Raw genomic sequence first — 16,737 nt, 5'->3', positions numbered from 1 at the left:
GTTTATAAAAAGCACCTGGAAAACATCTGCAGCCATAACAATCAGGTGTAAGATTATAGGGGCAGTTGGAATGGCAGCTAGGAAGTGTAAAAGAGTGGACCACACAGTGATGTCTTTAAAATACCTATCCCATTAACATTATCTGCCTATGATTCATATGAAGATTTCTGTACAAAATGAAATCCAGTTTATTACTTTAGTTTTTTATAGGTACTTTGACAGAAAAAGTTAAGAAAGCAGATCTACATTCTTTTTTTTTTAGATCTACATTCTTTTGGTGCAGTCCAACCAGTACAGGGAGGAAGGACAGCATCCCAAGAATATTCAAAAAAAAAATATAATGTTTAGGAGCATGAGTTCTGGAGCAAGACTGTCTAGGTTCAAAAGTTAGCTCCACATCTTACTATGTAACCTTGGGTATGTTATTACACTGTCTCTTTGCCTCAGTTTCTCCAGGGTCCCCATGTTGCCTAATTGCAGGGGAGCACTACTTGCAACTGAATTCTGGTTTCTTTTTCTGGAAAAATTTGCAGGATCTCACTCTTAAAGAGTTGTAATGCAGATCTAATGAGTAACATTAGTCAAGTACTTAGAAAATTGCCTTTTCTATTAACAAACAGTCATTATTATTATTACTATGACTACTACTGCTATTCTACAACTAGCATTTTAATTTCTAATGTAAACATCATATAAGGTCCCCTTTTATTAACAGCCACAGGAGCTCTGGTGGTGAAATATATAAGATGCCAAGGATCAAGGGAGAAATGGAGCTGGAAGTATGTATCAAGTCATCTTTCTGTTTTCATGTAACCAAAGGACCTGAAAAAATTGTTGGCCAGAAAAATAGCTTTAAAGCACCTATGCAAACATGCTTTAAGATCATATATTTTGACCTCAGTAAAATTATATATTAAAGCAAATGGTTAGAACTGAAAAGGAAGATATAAATCATAAATTCAACTTCTTTTACAGAGAAGGAAATAAACAGGTTCTTTTGAGAAACTGACCACATGCCTCGACTTAGTCACTGAGTTCACAGTAGTGCTAGAGCCTGGGAATGAGAGCCCCTGGACTCGTCCCCAAATGCTTTTCCCACTTCCCACACAGAAGCGTCCTCTTGCAGTCTGACTGCTAAAAATTAACTCAATCCACTTTAAATATTCCTTTAGCATTCAATTTACAACTATATAAGGGGAGAAATATTGGAAAAAAAGAAAAATACATTTTTTTCCCTCATTCCAAAAATTCTAAAAGGTTCTGTTTGGCCACAAGAGATAGCAAAACACATATATACATGCACACATACACACACAAAAATAAAAGTACTTTGTTCTTATCTTTGAAGGTAAGAACTACCAAATTTAAATACATAGAAATGATAGGAGGCTAGGTAGAAAAGGTGAGGACATATGAAAAGTAATTTTATTTTTGTTTAACCTTAAACTTACCAAACTGCTTCTTTCTTTGAATAGCATTTATCTTGTTTGATACCCAGCTGCACTCATATTGGAAATTAGTGAAAACTACTTAATGATTCCACTTTGAAGTTATAACCATACAACTAAGATGTTTTGAATATAAGCCTATCTGTAAGTCAGATAAACTTTAAGAACTCTTAGTGTCTCTTCTTTTACAGAAATTCTATCTCTATCCTACTGTACTTCAGTTGATCAAGAAAACTAAAGGCAAAGGGCCAGAAAGCTAACTTCCTTAAAAATGAGACAAAAGGAAAAGTTTTTCCAACTACCACTATAAATAAAAATTTTTCTTTCAAATACCAAATCAATTTTCTCAAGTGTACAATGAATTCTAATTTGATAGGTATTTTTCTTACTACTTCACTTCAAACAGTGACCTATAAATTTGTTTAAACAATAATAATAATTAAGTACCTTTTATGTTTTTTCAGAATAAAAAAAATTAAATGATGTGTTGAAGATACTACTAAAAATACTTCACCTTTTGAATATGGCCCCTGCATTGGAGATCTATAGGAATTTTTCCAATTAACTTTCAAATCTTCCCACAACATTTCTGTCTTAAAAAATATTTTTGAAATAATTTGAATGAATGCTCTACAAATCAAAAACCGATTCACAAGTCCCTATTACATAATCAACGATTTTATCAAGTCTCCTATATATGTTCTGTATCAGTTTTCTTGATTATGTCAATAATATGGAAATATTTTTAATACAACAGAATATTTAATTACATCAGTTTCCCATAAACACACAAGTCATTTAATGATGTTTATATTGGCCATTTCCATTGGTTGGCAAGAGGCTCTTCCACTAAAGGCTCCCATGGTCTCCATTGCACCATTTTTCTTGCCAGACTTAGTTCATTTTCAGCCTGTTAATAAGAAATTTTTAAAAGATCGTTTGATTATATTGTCTAATAGATATTTATCACAGCTAATAACTGAAATATAAACTAGTAGAGCTACTTCTTTCATATTAATACATAATAAGCTGTTCCACCATCACATGTTGAACATCATTAATTAAATTACCTTAATTCTCACAGCTACACAATCATCATGAGTAAGAAAGGATGGCTTTTGATTTCTTCTATTTGATTAAAATTTGCTTTTATAGTGTTCAAAAGTTTAGTTGGTGAGTTTTTGATCTTAATTGTCTGTTTCACCATTTAGACTACAAATTCTCTGAAGAAGTATGTCTCTTAATCTATGTTAATGGCTTTCAAACTTTATTTTACCATGGCCCACCGCTTAAAAACATTTTTTTTTTAACTAAGGGATCCACAAGATGCACATACAACTAAAACAAAACTCAAAATATCATCACCTTTACTAGCTGTCATACACTCTATTTTCTATTGAATGTAAAAAAAAAAAATACTAGTCACAATCCACCTAAACTGATTTCATGATCCATAATCCTTTAGACACACAATCTGTAAAATTGTGATCTGTGAAGTGTAAGAGAATACAATAGTTGTATTTTTATTGATCAATCAAATCAGTTTCCTTAATCAGATGTTACATTTAATTTTTCCTCTCAAACACAATTTACAACACATTTAACAAATATATTTTAGCTATCTTTTTTTTTTTAACATCTTTATTGGAGCATAATTGCTTTACAATGGTGTGTTAGTTTCTGCTGTATGACAAAGTGAATCAGCTATACATATACATACATCTCCATATCTCCTCCCTCTTGCATCTCCCTTCCACCCTCCCTATCCCACCCCTCTAGGTAGACACAAAGCACCGAGCTGATCTCCCTGTTTAGCTATCTTCTTATTTCACATTTTTTCCACAGCAAAAAGACCTATGACAACTCTGGCCAACTTAGAAGAAGAACACTGTTGAACACTTGTCAGGACATCAGAGAAAGAATTCAAACACAGAATGAATGCTTAGTTTCTATCAGAGGCTATAATTATCCAGTTAAAAGGCAATGCCTCAGGACTTCCCTGGTGGTGCAGTGGTTAAGACTCTGAGCTGCTAATGCAGGGGGCCTGGGTTCGATCCCTGGTCCAGGAACTAGATCCCACATGCATGCTGCAACTAAGAGTTCGCATGCCACAACTAAGGAGCCGGCAAGCCACAACTAAGGAGCCCGCGAGCCACGACTAAGGAAAAAAAAAAAAGGCAATGCCTCATTTATGCCAGTGGTGCAAAACAGCCAATCTATGTTTAGCAGCAACAGTCTAAATGTATATAAACAAAGAGTTAAAAAGAGTAGATAAACAGAAATCTGGGGGTAGAGGTATTTCCTAATGCTGAAATGAGAAAATACTGATTAAAACAATCCCTAAGGATGACTCTCTCTCTGAATGCCCTTTGACTTTTGTCTCTTGAACATTCATGCCTTCTCTATGCCCCCAAAAAGTCACTGCATGCTGAGGAGGGTTCCTACCCCTGAACACCACTTAAGTCAGCCCTACTTCAGGGAGCTGGACTCAGCTGGCATGTGGTGCCTGTATCCACTCCCTCCCTCTTCTCTGGCTTCCGACACACTACCCTTTCCTCATTCCTCTCATATGTCCCTCTAGAAATGGGCTGTCCAGTACGGTAGCCACTACCTACCTGTGACTACTGAGTGAGCACTTGACATGTAGCTAGTTCAAATTCAGATGTGCTGAGAGTATAAAATACACACCAGGTTTTAAAGACTTAGTATAAAAAAAATGTAAAATGTCTTAATGTTTTACATTGATGATATGTTTCAATGATATTATTTTAGATCTACTGGGTTAAATAAAGCATTATTAAAATTTAACCTTAGCATAGCGCATGAAAATTTGAGAAGCGCACAGATAACGTAAAAATACTTAATGTACCCTAAGACTGTAACTGCATGATAAATTAATGTACTAGCTAAAGTTATGATCAAAGTGAAATCAGGTAAAGAAAGAGGAACAGAAGGAAGACAATAATAATAAGTTTGCATTAAATTCCCATAACACTTTATCTAGTACCATATTCAGCCTGGCAAATGAATAGGAAGGCCAAGAAAATAGGCCTCTGAATGACTGAAACAGTCTGCTGTCTGAATACTCCATTCTTCTTTTAACAGAGCCATCTAACAATTCTTTCAAATTTATATATTATGTCTATTGGTAAGAGATTTTGATAAAATCAAGCAAGAAAATGTAAGAAAAAAATGTTTACCTTTTTTTAAAATATGAAAAACGTAAAAATTACATGAAACAGAATTAAACATTTATCAGACCCTTATAAGGGGAAGACATTCTAAACCTATATATAATATTGGGAAGGAGGGGAGATTAAAAGGGGAGTGGGCAGAGGGAGAGTGATTTGACCAAGTAAAAAATTTTAAAACCTCTACATATGGGAGAGAATAGTTAAAGTCAAAAGGCAAAGAACAGACTAAAAAAAGAAAAAAAAATAACAATATAGCAAAAATTTAAGGTTAATATCTTTTATTTGAAAAAAAAACTCAAAGAAATATATAAGAAAAACACTAAAAACAAATGACAGAGTAAAAACTTTAACAGTATACATTACAAAACACGAAATACAAAAACATATTTTAAGAATTTAACCTTCAAGAGTCAAAAATAAAACTACATTTTAATTTTATGACTCAAAAGATCTGTATTTTTCCATATTAAAAATATAGTAACCCTTTAAAATGTAAAAATATATGTATCTAAAAAGATAAATTATTCAAATAGCAATAATACTGTGTTGCTAATTTGAACTAAGGGAAGGCTAACAAGAACATGCTAATTAAATTCTAAACTTCCAACAAAAGCCTCATAAATTCAAATTATAATCAATGATAAATATTTAACTGACATACACATGTCAGAGTATGCATTTTCTTATGTGGTTAGTCTTCTATTGGATGAATTGATATAAATTAAAAAGTTTAGTTTTCCTTTCTTTCCGGAATGTGAGTTTTGTACCTCTATAACATTGTGCCTTTGAACATCTGAAGCTAAACATCTGAATATTCAACTTTTCTTTACCTGAAGAATCACCTCTTCTATTTGGCCTCCCTGAAGTTGCTCTTCTAATTTTTTAACATTTGGTTCCTATAATTTAAGGGAAAAAAAGAAAAAAATAGTTAAAGAAGCACAAAAAGCACTTAATATGACAAATATAATTAATTTTTCTTTCATTGTACCCTTGCTAATTTTTACCAAATATCTGGTTAAGAGCCATTTCATCTCTGTACTATTTTATTGCTTTTCTGTCTTAATATTAAAAGTGTTAAACGTTTATTGATGTGCTTATCAAGGGTAAGAATATGATGTTTAATTCAGTTTTTCTAAAATATGGATTTTAAAATAATACTTTATTTTCTTAGTACTTCCTATATTTCCTCTTAAGCATTAGCATTAAAAATAAATGCTACCCTATGACCCAGAACTCTACTCCTAGGTATATGCCAAACAGAAATGCATAATACATTAACCAAATGACATGTTCAAGAATGTTCACAGCAGCATAAATTATATCCCCAAACCAGAAACAATCCAAATGACCATATATAAGAGAATAAATGAATAAACTGTAGTATTCGAATATAATAGAATTATAGAGCAATGAGAATGAACAAATTACAACTATATGCAACAACGTAGATGATTCTCTCGAACATATTATTAAGCAAAAGAAACCAGACAAATACATATTGATGATTCCACTTATAAAAAGTTCAAAACCAGGCAAAATGAATCTGTGGTGTTAGAGGTCAGAAGAATAGTTATCTTCAGGAGGGTAGTAACCTTGAGAAGAACAAGAAAGGGTTTTGGCATTCTGGAAATGTCCTCTTTTTTGATTTAGTGTTGACATGTGTGATTACTTTGTGAAAATACATCAAGTTCTATGCTTATAATGTCTGCACATTTCTTTATGTACATTATTCTTCAATAAAAGGTTACCTGAAACTATCACAACATTGTTAATCGGTTATACTCCAATATAAAATAAGAAGTTAAAAAACATAATTAAAAATAAAATAGCCACTGTGCTTCCCCACTTTGACTCCAAAAAAAAAATGTTAATATAGTAACTAGAACATTCAAAGACATATATTTATTTTCTAGTAGACCAAGCTTTTTGAGAGCCAGAAACCCATGATCTATATACACACATGCATATGTAAATAAGGTGTAAATAGGGTAGCTTCTTGGCCTATAAATGGAGTAAAAAGAGGGAGAAAAAAAAAGTTACTTTCTACAGGAATTGGCATCTGTCTCAGGGCATCTGCTGGCTGACCCAAGATATCTGTATGGCTTGCTCCTCCACTTCCATCAAAGTCTTTGCTCATACATCTTCTTCTTAGTGAGAACCACTCTGATAATTTATACTGTGGTAGGCTGGAATAATGCCTCACAAACTGTACATGAACTAATCCCTGGAATCTATGAATGTTACTTTATATGGCAAATATTACACAGATATGATTAAGGATCTTGGAATGAGAAGATTATCCTAGATTATCTGAGTGAGCCCTAAATACAATTATAGGTGTCCTTATAAGAGAGAGGCAGAGGGAAATTACACATGGAAGAAGAAAAAGTAAAGACTGGAGTGACTCAGCCACAAGCCAAGGAATAACAAAAGCCACCACAGCTGGAAAAGGCAAGGAATGAATTCTATCCTAAAGCCTCCAAAGGGAGTGCAGGCCTGCTGACACCTTGATTTTGGCCCCGATACTAATTTTAGCTTCCAGAAATATGAGACAATAAATTTCTATTATTTTAACTCACCAAGGTTGTTGTAATTTGTTACAGCAATCATAGAAAACTAATACATATTGTAACACCCCTCATCACCCTCATACACACCATTCTTCCTTCTTTAATTTCCTTCACTGCACTTACTATGTTCTAACACACTATGGAATGTACTTCTTTTTTTTTTTGCAGTACGTGGGCCTCTCACTGTTGTGGCCTCTCCCGTTGCGGAGCACAGGCTCCAAACGCGCAGGCTCAGTGGCCACGGCTCATGGGCCCAGCCGCTCCGCGGCATGTGGAATCTTCCCGGACTGGGGCACGAACCTGTGTCCCCTGTATCGGCAGGCGGACTCTCAACCACTGCGCCACAGGGAAGCCCTGGAATGTACTTCTTTATTCAGTTATTTTTCCTATTTATTTCTTTGCCTCCCATCATTAATGCATAATCTCCAAGGCAGGGATTTTTATGTTTTGTTCATTGCCATGTAGGCACTAGCTTCCATGCCCAGAACCATACGTAGCATAAGATAGACATGCATTAAGTGTTTCTTGAATAAATACAAAGTAGTTAGAAAAGAGAGGGAAACAAAGCAGATGAACATGTTTGAGAAAGACTGTTTAACTCAAAATGACTGAGCTATGAAGCCAAAAATTAATAACAAAACAGGGAAGCTGGTCACTGTCATGATACCCAGGAGGGAGAATGTAGAGAAGGCAAGGAATATTCAACATTATTTTCAACTCAGGAAAAGCCTGTGTTGGGAAAACAATTCAAAATTTGTCTTACTTAAGTTGGGTCAATAATGTGAGTTTTATTTACTAATGGCATAATGCCACCAAGCTTAATAAGGTACCATGTACTGAATGCTCACTATATGCTTGCACCTGTGTTGAGCACTGTACATATATTACCCATTCAGTCCTAACAACAAGTGTTCAAGGCAGGTATTATTATATCCAAGTTATAGATGAGGGAATTGAGACAGAGAAAATGGGCACTATGCCAACTCACAAAGTATTAGAGCTGGGATGAAAATTTTGGAAAGACCACAAACCAATGCTTTTCACCACTATGCTATTACTATCTCCCTAGTATAATCTGAAAAAAAATTTACTTTTATTTCCATTTTAGGCTTAGACACTTTATAATCATTACAATATTCCCTGAAGATTCCATGGCTCTATGGGTGGGATTAAAAATCTGCGTTAATTTTATCAAACAGGATTCAGCAATACAGCTATTACATAGCGCTTGGTGTTTTTAAAAATTATTTGTATACAGCCTTTTGGATAAACAAATATTTCTAAGGACCTTATTCAGTGTCAGGCACTAAGCTAGATTCTTGGGATAAAAAGATGAATGCAATTCACAAGTAGCTTATGGACTAGTACAGAAGACATAAAAGGCTTCACAGAGGAAGTGATGGATCTTGAGGACTGAGTAAGAACTGCCTGGCAGACAAGGTAAGGGTATTCCAGGAAGAGGGAAGAGAAAATACAAAGAAACCAAAAATAAAATTGCATGGAACTCACATAACTGTCAGAAGTCTGGTATTACTGAAGTATAGTGTACAAAACAAGAAATGACAAGATAAGACTGAGAAGATAACTTAGAGCCAGATCTTGGGGGGGCTTCCATACCATGCTAAAGACTTCATCCTATAAGCCAGTGGCTCCCAAACCTGGCTATACGTCAAAATGATGCAGATAAAGGTAGCTAGATGAGTTTCACACAACCAGCCCAGCATAAATCCTTAAATTCAGTCTTTGAGAAACACTGAACAGGAAACCATAGTAAGGGTTTAAGCAGGAAGATCTCATGATCAGATTTACATATTGAAAAAAAAACTCTATTGGCAGTGTGGGGCATATAATGAAATATGATAGAACTAAACACAGACCAATTTAGTTATAAGGCAACTGAAACAGCCTAGGTCAGAGAAAAGAATTTTAGAACTATTAAGTGAAAGCAATGACAGTGAACTCTTCTTTGGGTGACATTGGCAAAAGTAAAGGAAAATATAAGGATAAGTTTTCTTTTTCTTTTAAGGTAGGAAAAAGCTAAATACATTTTGAGGCTAACTGAAAGATGATAATAAAATGGAAGGCTAAAAGAGAAACAGAGAAGAAATGATTAAAGGGGAACACGGTTATGGAGAAGGAAAGCAGAGAATAAAAGACAGTTGAAGAGACTGACCTCATGAAAAGAAAAAGAAATTTCTTACATGAGATGGGAAAAAATGCATAAGCCCATTTTCCTTAAAGAAAGATGAATTCAAAAGAAATGTTAATTTCCCCTTTAGAGACCTGTAATCTGTGAATTACTTCCAGAACTGCCAAGATAAGAATAAAAGCTCCAAATCGAATTGCACTGTTTTGCCATATACCTGCAGAAAATGTAAGAATTCTCTCTGGACTACAGAGTTTGGTGATCTAATAATAAGAAAACTATATTAGGGCCACTTATTACATGTATAAGTGGTCCTAAACTTTTGGAGTTTATGAACACTATTTTGGATAATTACAAAAGTCCATGAAATAACTGCTAGTGTGGAAATTTAACAACAGTGCAATATAGTTTGGTATAAAAGAAGTAGCAGCAGTCTATTGTGTGCCTGTCTAGGGCCTTTGATTCAGAAGCTGTAAAATGCTTGTATTAGTCTTCCTGGGCTGCCATAACAAAATACCATACATAGACTGGATGGCTCAAACAAGAAAAATTTATTTTCTCACAATTCTGGATACTGCAAGTCCAAGGTCAAGGTACGACAGAGTCCGTTTCTGGTGGGAGCTCTCTTCCTGGCTTGCAGACAGCGACCTTATTGCTGTGTCCTTACATCGCAGAGAACACGAACTCTCTGGTATCTCTTCTTAGAAGGACACTAATCCTACTGGATCAGTGTACCACTCTTATGATCTCATTAACCTTAATTACTCCACACTGCAGGGTTGGGCTTCAACATATGAATTTGGGAGGACACAAACATTCTGTCCATAACAAAGCTCAATATAATTTTTGGTAGTTAAGAGACTAACTTGGTCCTCTTCTTTTTATAACAAAGCACTTTTTAAAACAGTTATTCCTGACAGTTGTTAAACACAATATACATATTTTTTTCGGTTTTGTTTTCATTCTTCTCTACTCTAAAACTAGAAAAATGAAATAAAGATTGATATATCTATAGATAAGAAGTAAAAGATCAATAAAGGACTAGACAGGTAAGAGAGATAAATGAAAGCTATAATGTTAACTTAAGGAAGGGACTTGATCTTATTCTTTCACTCCTGTATTTATAGTGCCTGTCATATAAAAAGTACTCAATAAACAGGAGTTTGATGAATGAAAGGGAGAAAGGATGGAAGAAATGCATGGAGGGAAGGAGAATAGAAAGGAGAGTCTGCAGAATATGCAAAAAGTAATCAACTGAATTTTTTATTTTTTTTTGTTAAATGTTGCATTGGATACCATACATCCAAGAAAACAAAATCAAGTTAGCTACTTACCGCTTTAACCATGCTCAGCCTCTCATTTGTAATCTGTTCTGTATACTTTCTATATGCTGCATTTTTAGGGATTTGTCCAAGAACATCAAGAATCTTTGTATACAATACTTTTAGCCTCTGAAAAGACAAAAAATACAAATTTCCAGTTTAAAATGTCACCAAAGATTTAAAAAGTCTCACCGATTATTAAAAAAAAAAAAAATTCACAACTATTTTTTAAAAAAGCATTTAACTTTTCCTTGCTGCAACTTCTTCATGTCTATGCCTATCGATCCCTTTACAGCTTAGGAAAAATGTGAATATAAAGATGGAAACTTTTCATATTTGTATGTATGACAAAAGTTGTACAGAAGTTAAAGGTATGATAACAAAAATAAAACTGCATTCTAACTTATTGCTAACATTCTTTTTGGTAAATTAAATCACTTACTAAATCAGTATGTCTCAAATTGAGGTCCTAAGCACTGCAAATTCTGATTTTTAAAAAAATTTTTATTTGGATTTCTATAGAAATAGAAAAATATATAAGCAGTATATTATCAGTATGATCAAATTTAACGGAATGTAGTGATGATACTTCAGTGCTTATGCTTAGTGACTATGATCAAGTTGGTACGATGTGAAGATTTCACCGCAGGCTCAACAGAAAAAAGCAGCAAGAAAACTGAGTCACTGCACATATTAAAGCAGCACATATTAAAGCACACTGAACTTAAAGGTCAATACAGCAGCCAGCAATAAAGTCATACGATAAAAAGTTGTTATAGTAGACCCTAATTCACAGTTCATAAATATTAAGTATAATCATAAATATACATATGTGATGAGAATTTTTCATTATTTCTTTGAAATTTAATTTGAAATTTGTTTTAGTTTAATTGTATGAAACCGTAGATGCTAACACCTAATTTCATTCATATATATTCACCATATATATGAATAAACAAAACCAACCTTAAGGGCCTCTAAGAATCATTTTTCTTAAAAAGTACTCTGCATATTTAGACATTACTTCTATATTTGAATATGATGTTCTGTAATAGAGGGTATTTTACTATACTAATGTAGAGCTTGTTAGATAACATAGAATCTAAATTGTGTGTGTGTGTGTGTGAGTGTGAGTGAGGGGTGGTTTAGCCTCATTTCTTCTCAATTTTAGCAAAGGGCATGACAATAGAAAGGCCTGGTAAGAGACATGGATTCTAAAATGGGGATGTTAATAATATCAGCTTCATAGGATTTTGTATAACTTAGAACAGTACCTGGCACACATAAGTTTCAATAAATGTTAGCATTATTATTCTATTGGGGAAAGAAGAGTCACATCAGCAGATGTCAGAGAAGGTTTCATAGAAAAGGCAGCATCTGAGATAGACCTGGAGGGATGGTAGGACTTAGACATTTGAAGATGTTAGAAAAGGCAATCTTACACATAGAATACATACAGAGGATTGAATGGCAGAAAATACAGGTAATGTAAAGTAATTATTATATAGTTCTATTTCCCTTGAACTGTGTTGTCTAATATAGTAGCCACTAGCCAAATTTGGCCATTGAGCACTTGAAATGTGACAAATCTGAACTAAGATGTGCTGTTAAGTGTAACTACACACTGGATTTTGAACATTTAGTAGGAAACAAAGACTATAAAATATCATTAATTTTTTATATTGATTATATATTGAATGGTAATATTTTGGATATGTTAGGTAAAATAAAATATATTAACTTTTTCCTTATTAAAAAAAAGTGACTCCTAGAAAATTTTGTACTACAAGCATGGTTTATATTTATGACTTGCATTATATTTTTATTGGACAGCACATGGCTAGAATATAGGACACAGAGAAAATGCTTTGGAGATAAGGCTGGAGAAAAAACAAATCAGACTGTATGTGGTTCTGCATGGCAAGTTAAAGCATTTGGGCTTTATTATGTGGGCAATTAAAAGATTTAGGGAAATTGTGATTAGATGTGTGCTTCAGAAAAATTAATCTGGCAGTAGTGAGTTAAAAGAATAGGATAAAGGAGCAACAGAGAAGAAGGCCAGTAACAAGGTTGTTGCAATTCTCTACACAAGAACAAGGGACTAAACTGTGGTAATAATAGTAGGACAAAAAAAGAGAAGTCACAATGGAGAGTTGTCATAGAAAAGGATCAACAAAATTCATCGCTGGAGTGAACATGAAGATAAAACAGTGTAAGAGAAGTATCAACTATGATGTCCAATTCCCAGCCTGCAGAGTAGAAAGACTTTGATACCATCAAGAAAAATACTCCACAGTGGAAGAAACAGATTTAGAAAGGGAAAACCATGAGTTCAGTTTTAGACAATGAGTCTAAAGGCATTATGAACTCATAACGAGTACAAGACATTAACTCAACAAACATTAGTTACTGAGCACATACCATGTGCTAGCATAGTTCTAGCAGTGAACAAAAGAATAAAAAATCCCTGTCTTGATGATAACCTACAGTCCAGTAGAGAGAGACAACATACAAGATAAATCAGTAGAATACAGTCCGTTGAATAGTGATCTGGAGAACCACTGTAAGCACTTTTGTATTTAGAGTGAAATGGAAAAGCAGTGGTGAATTCTGAGGAAAGGAGTCACATGACTTGACTCACATTTTAGCAGGCTGACTTTTGTTGAAAAAAGATCAAACTGAGGCAGTGAAAAGCAGGGAGAGGCAGTTAGGAAGCAAATGCAATTATCCACAGCCATGATGATGGCAGCTGAGAATACGGTAGTAGAGGAGGTGGTGAGAAGTAATCAAAATTTGGATATAGGGCTTCCCTGGTGGTGCAGTGGTTGGGGGTCCGCCTGCCGATGCAGGGGACACAGGTTCGTGCCCCGGTCCGGGAGGATCCCGTGTGCCACAGAGCGGCTGGGCGCATGAGCCATGGCTGCTGAGCCTGCGCATCTGGAGCCTGTGCTCCACAAGGGGAGAGGCACGACAGTGAGAGGCCCGCGTACCGCCAAAAAAGAAAAAGAAAAAAAAAAAAAAGGATATAATTTGAAGGTAGAACCCAGAGGATTTACTGAAGTACCCAATGTGGGGTGTGAGAGAAAGAAAAGAATGAAAGATGATTTCAAGGCTTTTGACTGAGTGAATAGAAAAATGGAACTGCTGTTCACTGAGATGAGCAAACCTGAGAGAAGAGCAGGTTTTAGGGAGAAGATCAGGAACCCAATTTTGGGCATGTTAAGCTTAGGTTGCCTGCCTGACATCCAAGTGGAGATGTCCACTAAGTAATGAAATATACAAGACTTCCATAAAGGAAGAGGTCAGTGTGCTTGCCACGGAAACCCAAGAGTTATCAGTGTGTAGGTGGTATTTAAAACCATCGGAATGGGTCCAGACACCAACAGAGGGCGAATACAAATAGAGAAAAGACCCAAGAACGAAGTCTTAGAACTCCACCATTTAGCAGTAGGGATATGAGGCATAAGCAGAAAAGGAGAAGGCCAAAAGAAGTAGGGGAAAAAAACACACCAGGAGATTGAGGTGTCTTGAAGCACAGTAAAGTGTCTGATGGACAGTGCCAAATAAGTCAAATGCTGCTATTGGGTGAATAAAGATGAGAAACGTGAGCTGACCATCGGATTTAGCAGCATGGTGACCTTGAAAAGAACAGTTCTGGCCAAGCCTGACTGGAGTGCCTTCAAAATGGATAAGAGAAATAGACCGTTAAGTACAGATAACTTTTGAGTTACCTGTAAAAGGGAAGGAAGGAGAGAAAAGGCGTGATGATAGGAGGGAGGAGAACGATCCAGGGAGGTCTTTTTTTTTTTTTTTTTTTGGAAGAATGTCCGAATACTGACGGGAAAGACCTACTAGAAGGGAAAACTGATGACAGAAGGCGGCAACTGCTAGGCCGCTATCTTTGGTAATCGAAATTGTACAGAATCTAAGGCACCTAAGAAAAGGTGAGGCGGGGGAAAAGGTGGAAAATGGCGATACAGATCTGGGAAGACACTCGCAAAAGTACCAGTGAGCCACTAGAATGCCACGGAAAAACTCAACAAGAAGATGGTTTGAGAAAGAGATCATGGCAAAACAACCAAACAAAAACGTGGTACCAGATAAACCAGGTACTAAATACCGCTGTTGACTCAAGAGCTCACGCAGTTGTAATTTGGGGCTTGCAATATCTGTATCCCGTTAACCATTGAAGAAACAAGGTCGCAGGGTTCTAGGCTTCCTTGGAAACTCAGGAAGGAAGAAAAGAGGTACATACCTCGTGTGGACTCTCACATACAGCCAATCCCACAAGGCCAGTGGTCTGTTCAAAAAACAAAACACGATTCATGCTGTTTACTACAATTCCCCGCGTACCCACGCTAAGACAAGCAAAACCACTACTGTCCTGGCTAAAACTGGCCTAAAACCAGCTACCGGTCTCTCAAAGCCGCTGGTTCGGAGTTTTCTTCTCTCTCTCCCATCGGAGCCGCTAAACTGGTCACCCCTAAGGGCAGAGCAAAATGAGTCCCCCAGAAGCACCGCCAAGCCCGTGACAGTTCCGGCCACCACCCGCGGGCTGACTCCATCCCCACAGTCTAAATTCCGTCAGTGACCTCCACCCGCCTCACCTTCTTCAGCAAGCCCGCCATGACAGCGCCGAGCAACCAGGACGCGCAGCCCTCTGGGAACTCGCCCAGACCCGCTCAATCCACCACAGAGGCCGCCATTCCGTCACCTTGGAAACAGCTTGGCCCCGCCCCCTGAGGCTCTTTACCGGAGCAAAGGCGCTGCACCGCCCATTCCTAAAAGAAAAAGTGACGCATGCGCAATGAGTGCACAAGCCTCTAAACCAGGAGGGTGGGGCAAAGGTTACGTTAGGTGTCTTATGTCTCAGTTCCTGTCCCTCTCACGCTGCCTGCCTACCCAAAGGTTGGGGGAACCCTCCAAGCTACAAAAACACACCAGGAGATTGAGGTCATAGTCGCTCTAGGAACCTGCATTCGTCTTAACGTTTGGTGAATTCCTCTCTTCCACAGCGTAGTGTGCAGTAAAATGAGGGTGGTCGTGGAGCTTTCGTCTAACTGATCTCTCAGGTGCAAAGGTTAGTTCAGTATTCTCAGTCTTATGAGGCAAAGCAGAGCCAGAGGACACTTCCCATCGCAAGCCTTTTCTCTTTCATTTTACTCACTGAAGTACAACATCCATTTTCTCATTTTCCCAGGTGAAGTGATAACCGGACCATACCCCTTTTTTTCACTTACCTCTACAAACATGTACTGAACACCCGTTATGTGTTAGTTGCTGGGACATAGTTTGTAAAACAGCATCTCACATCGCGAGATTTACAGAACAATGACGAAGACATGCATTAATAAGTAATTTGTTAAGTGTTCCAAAAGAGGTTTGTGCCAAGTGCAATGGTAGCAGGGAAGAAGAAATAACTGAAAATTGTGGGATGACTGGAGTTAAAAAGAGCATTTGCTTAAAAAGTCAATGGGAGAAGAGCACAACAAATTGAGAATATATATAACTTAAATGTTAAAACAACCCACAGAATGGGAGAAGATATTTGCAACCACATATAATCACCAAAATATAAGTGGTGCCTAGAACATATAAGGAACTTAACATAAATCAGTAAGAAAAGAACTATGAATTGGGAGATTGGGATTGACATATATACACTACTATGTATAAAATAGATAACTAATGAGAACCTAATGTATAGCACAGAGAACTCCATTCAGTGCTCTGTGGTGACCTAAATGGGAAGGAAATCTAAAAATGAGGGGATATATGTATATGTATACTGATTCACTTTGCTGAACAGCAGAAACTAACACAACATTGTAAAGCAACTATACTCCAATAAAAATTAATTAAAAAAAAAAAGAACTAATAACCAGAACAGGTCTTCCTGCTTCCATTCTTGCCTACCTCTCTGGAATATATTAAACGAGTTAATATATGTAAGGTGCCTGACTCAGTGCATGGAACACAGAACCACACAAGTGATTTTGTTATTTTTTATTTTGCTGTTATCATTCTCAACCCAGTAGCTAGAATAATCCTTTTAGA

The 16,737-nt window shown here is 36.2% G+C and overlaps 1 protein-coding gene across 1 annotated transcript; it reads right to left on the bottom strand.

The window, feature by feature from the left end:
* Positions 1 to 1,403: 1,403 nt before the first annotated feature.
* Positions 1,404 to 15,395, bottom strand: NDUFA5 (NADH:ubiquinone oxidoreductase subunit A5). The gene is made up of 5 exons (XM_022582154.2): positions 15,288 to 15,395; positions 14,936 to 14,980; positions 10,693 to 10,809; positions 5,473 to 5,538; positions 1,404 to 2,358 (listed from the first exon to the last, which is right to left on the bottom strand). The coding sequence occupies exons 1-5, from the start codon at positions 15,306 to 15,308 to the stop codon at positions 2,257 to 2,259; spliced, it is 351 nt and encodes a 116-aa protein (XP_022437862.1). The 5' UTR covers positions 15,309 to 15,395; the 3' UTR covers positions 1,404 to 2,256.
* Positions 15,396 to 16,737: the final 1,342 nt, after the last annotated feature.

Source organism: Delphinapterus leucas, chromosome 9 (genome assembly GCF_059928025.1).
Source record: "Delphinapterus leucas isolate spDelLeu-1000000601 "Yukka" chromosome 9, BTC_Dleu_Yukka2, whole genome shotgun sequence".
NCBI lineage: Eukaryota > Metazoa > Chordata > Mammalia > Artiodactyla > Monodontidae > Delphinapterus > Delphinapterus leucas.
The sequence above is the reverse complement of the archived record's forward strand: the minus strand, read 5'-3'. Positions and strand labels throughout refer to the sequence as shown.